Source organism: Loxodonta africana, chromosome 8 (genome assembly GCF_030014295.1).
Source record: "Loxodonta africana isolate mLoxAfr1 chromosome 8, mLoxAfr1.hap2, whole genome shotgun sequence".
Taxonomy (NCBI): domain Eukaryota; kingdom Metazoa; phylum Chordata; class Mammalia; order Proboscidea; family Elephantidae; genus Loxodonta; species Loxodonta africana.
Genome location: NC_087349.1, coordinates 93,979,014 through 93,992,865, shown reverse-complemented (window position 1 = coordinate 93,992,865; position 13,852 = coordinate 93,979,014). Strand labels below are relative to the sequence as shown.

The window sequence follows — 13,852 nt, the reverse complement described above, 5'->3', positions numbered from 1 at the left end:
ACAAAAAGTCATGACTGTGGATTTTTAAAACCAAATACAAATTTCAAATAGCAATAACATAGAACCGAAATGTTTTAAAGACCACTTTAAAAAAGCAAAGAAATGATACACAGAAGAGAAAATAATACAATTATAAGATAGGATGTTGTATTTAATATCATAATGTGAAAAAGAAAGCAATGATTTAACAATTGTTTTCAACCAACAAATAGAGCTAACATAATTTCTGCACTCTGGGATGAGTAGCTTTCCAATCCAATAAAAATACATATACAATTTTTCTGTCACGTAATTTCTAAAAAGAAAAATTTTCAAAATTTAAAATATTTTTACTAGACATATCCTATGAAACCTAATGTTGCAACAAATTAAAACAAATAAAGTAATACTTTATAATATTTTTCTGTGAATTCCAGCAAATATGGCAGAATCAACTCAAAACTATACCTCACTAGAGAAATTAGGGCAAAATTAAGACCCACCAAAAACCCACTGCCGTCGAGTAAATTCCAACTCATAGAGACCCTACAGGACAGAGTAGAACTGCCCCGTAGAGTTTCCAAGGAGCGCCTGGCGGATTCAAACTGCCGACCTTTTGGTTAGCAGCTGTAGCACTTAACCACTAAGCCACTAGGGTTTCCAAAATTATGACAGTTCACTTAAGTTCTATAAAGTAAACATTTAAAAAGGGAAAGCATTTTATTTATTCATCTCTGGAAAGCTTTGCTCCAAAATACATTTTTTTTTTTAAGCTACTTACCTTGCCCATTTCCACTATTGTCAACATCAGCCAAACACAAACAGCCTTGATCAAATTCTTCTTTCTCTCCCAGAACAGTAGACCACCAATCACGGGCTTTAAATAAAGACATTTTCTTTCACTCTAAAAAGAAAGCATTTATTTATAATAAAAATCCATTTCATACCATGAATTATCTCTTAATGCTGCTATACCAAAATAATTCAGACATCTTCAAAAGAACCATTCTGTATTAGCTTTATATATCTGCATTTTGTAGACATATGTGAAACTACAAATCCAAATGGCTGGAAACATTTATAACACACTTATAAATGCCACTGGCAAGCCAGGCTGAAAATTCTACTTTTAGATTGGGCTAATTCTCTTTTCTGGGATATTTAGGAGACAACTGCACAAACTATATATATGGAAACCCTGGTGGCATGGTGGTTAAGAGCTTCAGCTGCTAACCAAGAGGTTGTCGGTTTGAATCCACTAGGCACTCCTTGGAAACCATATGGGGCAGTTCTATAGGGTCACTATGAGTCGGAATCAACTCTATGGTTAGAGGTTTTTTGTTTTGTTTTTTTATGTTGTATATATGTTGGAGCCCTGGTGGCACAGTAATTAAGAGCTACAGCTGCTAACCAAAAGGTCAGCAGTTTGAATCCATCAGCTGCTCCTTGGAAACCCTATGGAGCAGTTCTACTCTGTCCTATAGGGTCACCATGAGTCAGAATCAACTCAACAGCAACAGGTTTTTCTGTATGTGTATGTATTTTCTTTAAAGGGTCAAGATTCAAATTCTACCAGTAATATTTAGCACATACATCCTTAGCAAACCACCTCACTTCCCTTCAGTTTTGTCTTTGGAAAGAATACAGTATCTCCTGTTTCAAGAGTTGCCATGAAGAGCAAATGAAATGAAACGTGTCAAATGGCTAGTGCCCAAAATGGCACATCCCAACCATTCATTGCCTCTCCCTGTTCTCAGCTGTGGAAAGGCAAGATGGAGGAGAGGCAGTCATACTATAAAGAACCAGAAGAACTGGATTACAGGTCCATTTAAGCCACTAACTACCTATGTGTCCTTAGGCAGCCCACATAACCTTTCTGCGCTTTGATTCCTCGTCTAGAATGAGGATATGCCAGCCTTATCTTCCACTGAAGGAGCCCTGGTGGCACAGTGGTTAAGTGCTCAGCTGCTAACTGGAAAGGTCGGCAGTTGGAATCCACCAGCTGCTCTGTGGAAGAAAGATGTGGCAGTCTGCTTCTGTAAAGATTACAGCCTTGGAACTCCATGAGGCAGTTCTGCCCTATCCTATAGGGTCACTGTGAGTCGGAATCGATCAATTCAACAGCAATGGGTTTGGTATCTTCCACTGAGTAACCTACATGGTGCATGTCAAAGCACGCTGGACCTCTGAAATCACAATACAAACGTCACATGCCTGAGATCTTAAAAGAGCTCATTTATCTTACATAAATGAGGTTTTCCTTCATGCTACACTGACTTAAATGGTCAGTAGAAGATTTTTCTTTTTTAATGTAGGTCCACCTGTTTCTCAACATGAGACCTTCAACATGAGCTAGGCATAAACACCCAGGCCTCCTGCTTTCATACGAAGTTGGCCAAGAAATTAGCCGAGAATAATATGGTGTGAAAAGTTCAGGCTCTGCACTGAGGCTGGATGACTTCCGAAACTCTGCTCTGAGGAAATCTTTAAAGCTTAAACCGAAACTATGCCCTAAAGTCATCTTCAAACCAAACAGTAGTTTAGCTTAATTAGAAAAGAATGTCTGCTTTGAGCATTGTGTTATTTTAAAGAATTATTTATATGAGATCAAATAGACAACAGCAACTCAAACAGTTGGGTGAGATGTTTAGGAGGCAGTGAGTTTGTTCTGATGATTCGAAACAAGTCAGAAAAGGATATGGAAAATGGTGGCACAACTTGAAGAATGTAACCAATGGCATTGAATTGTACACGTAGAAATTGTTGAATTCATGTGTATTTTGCTATGTATATCTTCACCAAAAAGAAAAAAGAAAAGTGCAGGCTCTGGAACCAGTGGTTTGAATCCCTGCTCCACACCACATACTAACCACACAACCAGCAGCAAATTACTAAAAGTTACTAGCCCTCCCTATACCACAGCTTTCTCATCCGTAAAAGAGAGATAAGAGTGGTCTTGTAGGGATTAAAGAAGAATGCAGTAGAAGCACTTAGTACAAAACCTGGGACTTAATAAGCACCCAGTAAAAGTTAGTTGTTGCCATAGTTTTTATTTCTTTTTATGACTTTTGATAAAACCTACATTCAGGAAAAACCCCATGTCCTTCAATGTGCAAGTGGTTAAACAACCTGTTGTATACTCATACCATGGAATACAACTCAACAATAAAAAATAATTAAGTACTGATACAACTTGGATGAATCTCAAGGGCATTATACTGAGTAAAAACAAAAAATCCAATCCCAAAACATCATATATTATAGAATCTCATTATTAAAACTTTCTCAAAATGATAAAATTCTACTAATGGAGAGAGAACAGAGATTGCCAGGGGTTAGGGCTGGGGAAAGTCGGGCAGTAAAAGGGCAGTACAAGGAAGTTTCTTTGGAATTATAGAACGGTTCTGTATCCTAACTCTGGTGGTAGTTTCACATGACTAAACTTAATTTCTCAGAACTATATACAAAAAAAAAGGGTATATGTAATGTTAGAATCTGGTGAAATCCAAACAACATCTGTAGTTTAGTTATGGTATTATACTAATGTCAATTTAATGGTGTTAATAATTGTACTGGGTGGGTTCTGAAAATGCTATCACTGCAGGAAGCTGGGTGAACAGTACAGCTCTCTGTACTATTTTTGCAACTTCTATGGGAGTCTAAAATTAATTCAAAATGAAAAGCTTAAAAAAAGAGAGAGAGAAAGAGATGGACAAAGGGAGCGAGGGAGGAAAGAGAAAAGCCTCCATCTATGATCCTGTCTTTATGCTAAGAAAAAAGAAATTAGATAAAGGCAGGGTCCTGATGGAAATGAAGGAAAAACACATTGTAAATAAATGTATGATGAACTGTAACATATATGGGATGGTTTCTGAAAACATCTGCATCATTCATTATTACTAATGGCACTATATAACCATACAAATCGGCAGATGACTAAACTTTAATATCTGGCATCAAGTCTTAAAGAAATGTAATAAACCCTTTTATTGTACTCTTATTGGATTTGTTTGAGTAGGAAGTAACATTATTTAATAAATGCCATATATTCTCATTTATGTACTCCAGATACATAGGAAATTGTAATGTGCCACACTAGTGGACCACTCCAAATCCTCTGCTGACCCAGAATCAACCTAGATATTCTCATGTTTTCCCCGGACCTGTTTCAAATCACCTGGTCTATTATAGTACAGCTTCAAATTGGAACAGAATCACTAAACCCATTCCAACCAAAGTTTGAGAATCTGACAGCCACTAAGCTCCCAGTTCAAAGGTTCTCCAAGATATTACCCAGGTAGAGACAAAAAAATCATAAATAATGAAATGGCCAGAAAAAGTAAATAAGACAAAGCAGAAATGAGCTGAAATTAGACATTAGAAAAAGCAGGCAAGTAGATAAAAAATTTTAGTCAACATGCCTATTGACGGCATGTGTATCCAAAGACCATCAGGTTACCAATTTACTCTTCCGATGTACTGTTCAACTGGTTTCATTTCATTCAGATACAAGAAACCCAGTAACAAATTATAATGGGAGAATATGATGCCTACCTAAGTTCAGCCATACACATCCAATCTACGGCACTGTGCCAAAATGTACTAGTATACCTTATTTATTCACTCAAAAAATATTTATTGAGTACCTACTATATGAGATCAGAAACCCTGCTGGCATAGTGGTTAAGCACTACGGCTGCTAACCAAGGGGTCAGTAGTTCAAATCCACCAGGCGCTCCTTGGAAACTCTGTGGGGCAGTTCTACTCTGACCTATATGGTCGCTATGAGTCGGAATCGACTCGACAGCACTGGGTTTGGTTTTTATATGAGATCGGCTACTAACCAAAAGGTCAGTAGTTCAAATCTACCAGCTGCTCCTTGGAAGCCCTATGAGGCAGTTCTATTCTGTCCTATAGGGTCACTATGAGTTGAACTCAACTCCACAGCAAGAGGTTTGTTTTTTTTATATGCTAGGGTTTGCATTTTACCCCTAGTGATTCAATTTTGATTCCTGGTTTCCTCAGTAGTTTTCTTTTGTAAGGGAAAAAAAATCACACACACACCAAAAAAAACATGTTTTCAATGGCTATCATCTCCCTTCACTGCTACCATTTATTAATCACTTACTAAGTCCCAGGCAGTATTCTAAGCTCTTTGGAAGTATTCTATTTTAATCTTCACAATAGATCCTATGAAGTAAATCATAAGTACTATTATTCAGGTATATCTGAATACAGGGAAGTTAAGATCTGCCCACGTGGTCACAACCAGTAAGTGCAGATGTGGCACCCAAACCCAGGCCATCTACTCCAAAAGCCTAAACAATAGACTATGCAGCCATCCCACATAGACCATAAAAGCTATAACTGCTAATATTAATTCTAATAACAGCAGTGTTCATACTGTAGGAAAGTACTCCACAGATTTAATTAACTTTTTTAGAGGATGATTAGAAAACAACATGCAGCTTTTACAGGGGCATTCCTATCAACAGACACAAAACATCCACTTCTAAAGCCTTATTAGAATAATGAATGAAACATAATCTCTTTATCCTCTAAGCTTCAGAAATTCTTTGCCACACTTGATATTTTCTTTTTTGTTTTTAATAGTTATACATATTATTTTCCACTCTAAGCTTACTCAGATTTAGGTTTCAATTAAGAAGTGGTTGTTTTTAACACCTCATTAGCCTAGTCCTACGACATAGAAGGATACGTAGAAGGCTGTTTGTGGCAGTGATAATCCAAAAAAATTCAGTAGGAGGAATATGTGGGTTCAAAAGCAGATTCTGGAATTATGAGGATAAAATCCTGCAGCTATCATTGTTGAAATTTGGACCTTTGCTTTGTCCAGGTTATGCTAATAGTGCCTAAAATTTAGGAAAGGAGGAGTCAGGGCTTCCAGTCCTGAGAGAAGACATACGCATGCAGAATCAGAATAATGTAGTTTTGGGGGGTGTTATGGATTGAATTGTGTCGCCCAAAAACATGTGTGTCAACTTGGCTAGTATATGATTCCCAGCATTATGTGACTGTCCACCGTTTAGTCATCTGATGTGATTTTTCCTATGTGTTATAAATCCTACCTCTATGATGTTAATGAGGTGGGATTAGGGACAATTATGTTAATGAAGCAGGACTCAAACTACAAGATTAGGTTGTGTTTTAAGCCAATTTCTTAAGATATAAAGGAGAGAAGCGAGCAGAGAGACACAGGGATCTCATACCACCAAGAAACAAAAGAGAATAGCATGTCCTTTGAATCCTGGGTCCCTGCGCTAAGAAGCTCCTCAACCAGGGAAGATTGATGACAAGGACTTTCTCCCAGGGTTGACAGAGAGAGAAAGTCTTCCCCTGGGGCTGGCACCCTGAATTTGGACGTCTAGCCTCCTAGACTGTGAGAGAATGAACTCCTCTTTGTTAAAGCCATCCACTTGTGGTATAGCAGCACTAGATAACTAGGACAGGGGGCAACATTAAAAGGGTTCATTGTTGGATTTTTCATTAAAAAAACACAAAAGCCAAAAGCATGGAGTTAGACAGACCTAGGTTCACTTTCTGAACTCCAGCTATATGATCTTAGACAAGTCCCTCACACTCTACTTTTCTCATTTTTCTCCAGGATAAAAAAAAAGGAGGATAAAATGGTCTAACACATGTAACTGCTTAGCCTAATGCCCAACCCATAGCAAGCACTCAATAAATGTCAGTAGAAACCTAGTAGGAATAATAGTAGTAGCAGCACCAGTGGTAATGGTGTGTTCTGAGCAAACCAGAATTACAAATGTCAACCTCACCCTCTGGACTGAAGATTTAAACAAGACCTTCAAAAACTGGTAGTAATAGAAAATCCAGAAATAAATCCAGACATCTATGATTAACTGATTTTCGACAAGGGTGCCAAATCCATTCAATGGGGAAGAAACAGTCTCTTCAGCAAATGGTGCTGGCAAAACTGGATTTCCGCATGCAGAAAAATGAAACAAGATCCAAACCTCATACACAAAAAGTAATTCAAAATGGATCAAGGAAGTAAATGTTATATCTAGGACCACAAAGAAAGAAAATATAGGAGCAAAGCTTTGGGATCTAAATTTTTTAAATGATAGATTATCAAACACAACAACAAATGCACGAGCAACAGAAAGCAAAATAGATAACTGGGACCTCAGGAAAGTTAAATACTTATGTTTATCAAAAGACTTTATCAAGAAAGTAAAAACACAACCTAGAGACTAGGAAAAAAAAATTGGGAACAATAAAAATGATAAGGGTCTAATACCTAAAATACATAGAAAAACTCTCCAACTTAACAACAAAAGACAACCCAATCAAAAACTGGACAAAGGACATGAACAGACACTTTACCAAAGAGGATATTATAATGGTCATCAAACACATGAAAAGATGTTTAACATCATTACCCATCAGAGAAATATAAATCACAACCACAATGAGATACCATTTCACTTCCACTAGGATCACCAAGATTAAAAGAAAAAAAAAAACAAAACAGAAAATAACAAGTGTCGAGGAGATGTGGAGAAACTGGAACCCTCATCCACTGCCGATGGGAATGCAAAATGGTACAGACACTGTGGAAAACAGTCTAGTGGTTCCCCCAAAAACTACAAGTAGAGATGCCAAATGACCCTGCGATGCCTCTCCTAGGTGTATACCCTAAAGATCCAATAAAAGTGACATGAACAGACATACGCACACCTATGTTCATCACAGCACTATTCAAAATAGCAAAAAGTTGAAAACAACCTAAGTGTCATCAACAAATGAATAGATAAGTAAAATGTGGTACATAAATACAATGGAATTCTACTCACCAGTTAAAAAAAAAAAAATGAGTTCCCAAAACATTCTGGAACATGGATAAACCTGGAGGACATTATGTTGAATTAAATACATCAACAAAAAAATTATTTTATGTTCTTTTATGAAATGACACGAACAAAAAATTATTAGTGGTTACGGGTGGAGTGGTTCACACTGTAGATAGTAGACATCTATCATTTTTGGTGATGGGAAAGGTAACAGAGAATGAGGGTGAAGTGTATACAGCTTGATGAAGGTAAAATGATGTCACTAAAAAGTACAATATAGGTGTGTGTAATTGCTATGGCACATATTATTTTGAAACTACAGCAAAAACAACCAAAAATGTATATGCAGGAATATATGTATGTATGTAGACATATATGAGTATTGTTAGGTGCCGCTGAGTCATTTCTGAGTCATAGCGACCCTATGTACAACAAAACAAAACACTGCCAGGTCCTACGCCATTCTCACAATCTTTGCTATGCTTGAGCCTATTATTACTGCCTCTGCATCAGTCCATCTCGCTGAGGGTCTTCCTCTCTTTTGCTAACCCTCTACTACACCGAGCACGATGCCCTTCTCCAGGGACCGGTCCCTTTTGATAACACGTCCAAAGTATGTGACACAAAGTCTCGCCATCCTTGCTTCTAAGGAGCATTCTGGTTGTACTTCTTCCAAGACAGATTTGTTCATTTTTCTGGCAGTCTATGGTATATTCAATATTCTTCACCAACACCATAATTCAAAGGCATCAATTCTTCAGTCTTCCTTATTCATTGTCCAGCTTTCGCATGCATATGAGGCAATTGAAAATACCATGGCTTGGAACAGGCTCACCTTAATCCTCAAAGTGACATCTTTGCTTTTTAACACTTTAAAGAGGTCTCTTCCAAAAGATTTCCCCTCTGCAATATGTCATTTGATTTCTTGACTGCCGCTTCCATGGGTGCTGACTGTAGATTCAAGTAAAATGAAATCCCTGACAACTTCAGTATTTTCTCCATTCCTCATGATGTTGCTATTGGTCCAGTTGTGAGGATTTTTGTTTTTCTTAGACTGAGGCATAATCCATATTGCAGTCTTTGATTTTCATCACTACATGCTTCAAATCCTCTTTGCTTTCCACAAGCAAGGTTGTGTTATCTGCATATCGCAGATTGTTAATGAGTCTTCCTCCAATCCTGATGCCAAGTTCTTCATGAAGTCCAGCTTCTCGGATTATTTGCTCACCATACAGATTGAATAAGTACGATGAAAGGATACAACCCTGATACACACCTTTCCTAATTTTAACTGACGCAGTATCCCCTTACTCTGTTTGAATGACTGCCTCTTGGTCTACATTCAGGTTCTCCCTAGCACAATGAAGTGTTCTGGAATTCCCATTCTTCACAATGTTATCTCTAATTTGTTATGATCCACATAGTCAAATGCCTTTGCATAGTAAATAAAACACAGATAAACAACTTTCTGGTATTCTCTGCTTTCAGCCAAGATCCATCTAACATCAGCAATGATATCCTCATTCCACATTCTCTCCTGAATGTTGAATTTCTGATAGTTCCTTGTCTATGTACTGCTGCAATTGCTTTTGAATTATCTTCAGCAAAATTTTACTTCTGTGTGATATTAACGATATTGTTTGATAATTTTTGCATTCTGTTGGATCACCTTTCTTTGGAATGGACACAAATATGGATCTCTTCCAGTTGGCTGGCTAGGTAGCTATCTTCCAAATTTCCTGGCATACACAAGTGAGCCCTTCCAGCATTACAATCGTTTGTTGAAACATCTCAATTGGTATTCCGTCAATTCCTGCAGCCTTGTTTTTCACCAATGCCTTCAGTGCAGCTTGGACTTCTTCCTTCAATACCATTGGTTCTTGACCGTTGCTACCTCCTGAACTGGTTGAAAGTCGACCAATTCTTTTTGGTACAGTGACTCTATGTATTCCTTTCATCTTCTTTTGATGCTTCCTGCTTTGGTCAATATTTTGCCCATAGAATCCTTCAATATTGCAAATCGAGGCTTGAATTTTTCCCTCAGTTCTTTCAGCTTGAGAAATGCTGAGCATGTTCTTCTCTTTTGGTTTTCTAACTCCAGGTCTTTGCACAATTCATTACAATAATTTACTTTGTCTTCTCAAGCTGCCCTTTGAAATCTTCTATTCTACTATTTTACTTCATCATTTCTTCCATTTGCTTCAGCTATTCTATGTTCAAGAGCAAGTTTCAGAGACTCTTCTGACATCCATTTTGGTCTTTTCTTTCCTGTCTTTTTAACGACCTTTGCTTTCTTCATGTATGATGTCCCTGATGTCATCCACAACTTGTTTCGTCTTTGAACATCAGTGTTCAGTGTATCAAATCTTTTCTCGAAATGGTCTCTAAATTCAGGTTGGATTTACTCAAGGTTGTACTTTGGCTCTCGTAGCCCTCCTTTAATTTTTTTCAGCTTCAAATTAAACTTGGATATGAGCAATTGATGGTCTGTTCCACAGTTGGCCCCTGGCCTTGCTCTGACTGATGATATGGAGCTTTTTCGTCATCTCTTTCCATAGATGCAGTCAATTTGATTTTTGTGTATTCCATCTGCTGGGGACCACCTGTATGGTCACCATTTATATTGTTAAAAAAAAGGTATCTGCAATGAAAGAAGTTCAAGATTTGCAATGAAGGAAGAAACTGAAGATATTTACCAACTTCTGCAGTCTAAAATTGATCAAACATGGAATCAAAATGAATTGATAATTACTGGTGAAAGCTGGAAACAAAGAAGGGTTGGTAGTTAGAAAATATGGCCATAGTGATAGAAATTATGCCAGAAATCACATGACAGAATTTTTCAAGTCCAACGACTTATTCATTGCTGATTCCCTTTTTCAACAACATTAACGAAAACTATACATGTGGACCTTGCTAGAAGGAACACAGAGGTGTATATATATAGGTGTACGCATATGTATATGTATCTATGGGACTATATGCACATATACTCATTTACATAATAAAGCACATAGAGAGCACAGTTATGGATACTTCCTATACATAACCAAACACCTTGTGGGATTGGATTTCTGTGTTTGAAGGATTAGGACCATTATCTCGTGGGACGTCTAAGTCAAATGACATAATAACTTTAAGAAGTTATATTCTACATCTTAGTTTGGTGAGTAATGTCTGGGATCTTAAAAGCTTGTGTGAGGTCATCTTAGATACATTTATTGGTCTCTACTAGTTCAGAGCAAAAGAAAGTGAAGGAAGACAAAGGCTCAAAGAAAAAACTAGTCTACAGGACAAAAGTCTACACGAACCACAGCTTCACCTACCTGAAACCAGAACAATGAGGTGGTGGCCTCATCTACCCTGAAACCAGAAGAATCGGATGATGCCCAGCTACCACTACCAGCCGTTGTAATCAGTGCCACATAGCTGGATCCTGATAGAATGGGAGAAAAATGTGGAACAGAACCTCAAACTCTTAAAAAAAAAAAAAGGCCTACTAGACTGGTTGAGAGTGGAGAAATCCCTAAGACTACTGTCCTGAGATACTCTTCAAACCTTGAAACAAAATTAACTCCTGAGGTCACCTTGTAGCTAAATAACAGATTAGCTCAAAAAATAATGAATATAAGTACTGTTTCCTTCAAAATTCACCTATAGCAGACCAAACAGTCAACGGCTACTTTAAAACAAAGATGAGAGTATAAGGAGGCAACCAAAACCAAACCAAATCCTTTGCTATTGAATTGATACCAACTCATAGTGACCCTACAGGTCAAAAGAGAACTGTTCTATAGGGTTTCGAAGGCTGTAATCTTTACAGAAGCAGATTGCCACATTTTCCTCCTATGGAACAACTAGTGGTTTTATACCACTAACCTTTCGGTTAGCAGCCGAGCGCTTAATCACTGTGCCGCCTGGGCTCCTAGAAGGGGGGAGGGAAACTAGGTTAATGGAAATGGAACAACCAGAACAAAAATAATGCAAATGCTCAAGCATTGTAAAAAGTGTAACCAACATCACTGAACAATTTGTGTAGAAATTGTTGAATGGAAACCAAAAATGTTATATAAACCTTCACCGAAAACACAATATTATTTAAAAAAAAAAAACTGTTAGCAATCTTTAAAGGAAATGTTGTTAATGAGCAAAGATGTTTTATAATAACTTCATGTGTTGCAACAGTTTTCTGAAAATTGGAGCTCTGGTAGTGCAGTGGTTAAGAGCTCTGGCTGCTAACCAAAAGTCAGCAGTTCAAATCCACCATCCACTCCTTGGAAACTCTATTAAGTTCCACTCTGAGTCAGAATCACTATGAGCTGGAATCAACTCAACAGCAATGGATTTGGACTATCATAAGGGATTAAGGGATAAGACTTGATACATGCATTGAAGAAGAAAAACTTTAAAATTACTATATGCTATTGAATATTTTCTCTTCCATGAATGTTCCCATCAACAAGCTGTGCCATAAACATAAGTGTGTAGTTACAATTTAAGCATAAGTTACTGAAAAATTCTTTAAGCCTCACAAATAATTTGTAAATTTTGCAAAATTTAAAAAAGTATCTTTTTTTAATTCTTAAAAACAATGGTTGTCTATTCACCAAAAGAAAAATCTCAGCAATTATTCTTTTTACAATTTGCTAACAAGTTAGAAAATCTTACCCTCTCTGAATGCAAGCCAACTTTAGTTCAGACCCATACTTTCCCCCCCAGCATCTTTCTAACTATGTATGTATGCGTACATGTAACGTATGTGTACTTGTGAGAGGTGGTTTCATTTTTAAAGTGAAATAGCAACAAGCTATGAATTTCTTCAAGAAATTGAAGTCAATTACAGTATTTGATTAACGGAGAACGGTGCTACTACTGTGTTCATCTAAACTGCTGTGGTCTGCAAAGTAAAGAAAGAAGGAAAAGCAATAATCCTATTTCAAGAAGGAATTAGGGGGTATTAGTACTACATGTATCCTACTTCACTCATAGGCTGAGATTCGCTTTGACCATTTGCTCACAGGACCTGTTGACATGCACCACGTGACATTCCTAATGGAATCCTTAAAAATTCTTGTCACCCAATTCTCGAAGATGTTTACAGGATTTTTACACACATTGCGCTCGTTTTTGGTTTTTGTTTTAATGCAAACATCCTTCCTCAGAAACTGATGGCCCTACATCCACAAAACAATTACACGGCATCAGAGGATCAGTCCTGCCCACAAAACAAAACACGGAAAGGGCATGCATGCACCCGAAGTTTAATTTCGGACATATTTTCTTTCTTACCTGATGCCGGGTCAGGTGGGACCTGCCCTACCTTTCTGCGAACCCTCTTTCCGCAGATTTCCCCAGGGTCCCGGGGCTGGAGCAGAAGAAACAAGAACAGGGGGTGCAGGGGAAAACTACCCTTAGCTTCACTACTCCCTGTTGTCCTCCTGCTGGAACTTGCTCCAGGTCCCGGGCCAAAAGACAGTCCCACTAGCCAACAGCACCAGCTCCACAGAGTTGGAAGGATTCCCCTAAGAAGCTTCCCCCTGCACTCTCCTGACTGTCACCCCCGGAGACAAACAAGAGAAACAGCATCAATCCCTTGGAAGAGACCAGCCAGGCGGAAGCATTAGCAAGTCTTGCTGCTCAAAACGAGGAGGAAATGATGGAGGAGGCGGTGACTGGGTTGTAGCCGAAAACGGACAGCAGCGGCGGAAAGGGCACCTCCCCACTCCAACCTAACTCCAAGCCATCTTCGCCCTGTTGTCATAGCACTTTACAACCAACTCTACTGCGCAGGTCACAGGGCTGCGCCGCGACGACTTCTGGGAGTTGTAGTCCAGAATGACGAGAGAGTGGGAGGTGGAGAACGCTTTCTGAGTGGGCCGTGGTTGCAATCAGATTTCTTCTGGGACAGGGCTGGAATGAACCACTCCGTAGTTCTCGCTGGCAGAGAGAGACAGTTAATACAATTCCCTTTTCTGTCCCTGATGCAGTTCCCCAGACTCGGGCTCTGGGGAAGGCCCGCCTCCCGCTCCTGCGCC

The 13,852-nt window shown here is 38.4% G+C and overlaps 1 protein-coding gene across 8 annotated transcripts in view; it reads right to left on the bottom strand.

Annotated features, from left to right (window-relative positions):
- Positions 1-13,763, bottom strand: part of BBS9 (Bardet-Biedl syndrome 9) — a 504,171-nt gene extending 490,408 nt beyond the window's left edge. Inside the window, exons 1-3 of one of the 8 annotated variants that reach the window (XM_023544300.2) lie at positions 13,107-13,758; positions 11,144-11,253; positions 761-883 (exon numbers count right to left, since the gene is read on the bottom strand). In XM_023544300.2, the coding sequence (XP_023400068.1) occupies positions 761-872 (112 nt within the window). In that variant the 5' untranslated portion in view covers positions 873-883; positions 11,144-11,253; positions 13,107-13,758. Of the gene's footprint in view, positions 1-760; positions 884-11,143; positions 11,254-13,106 lie in introns of all 8 variants that reach the window. The other 7 variants (XM_003406966.4, XM_023544301.2, XM_064290127.1 and 4 more) reach the window with 7 other exon arrangements.
- Positions 13,764-13,852: the final 89 nt, after the last annotated feature.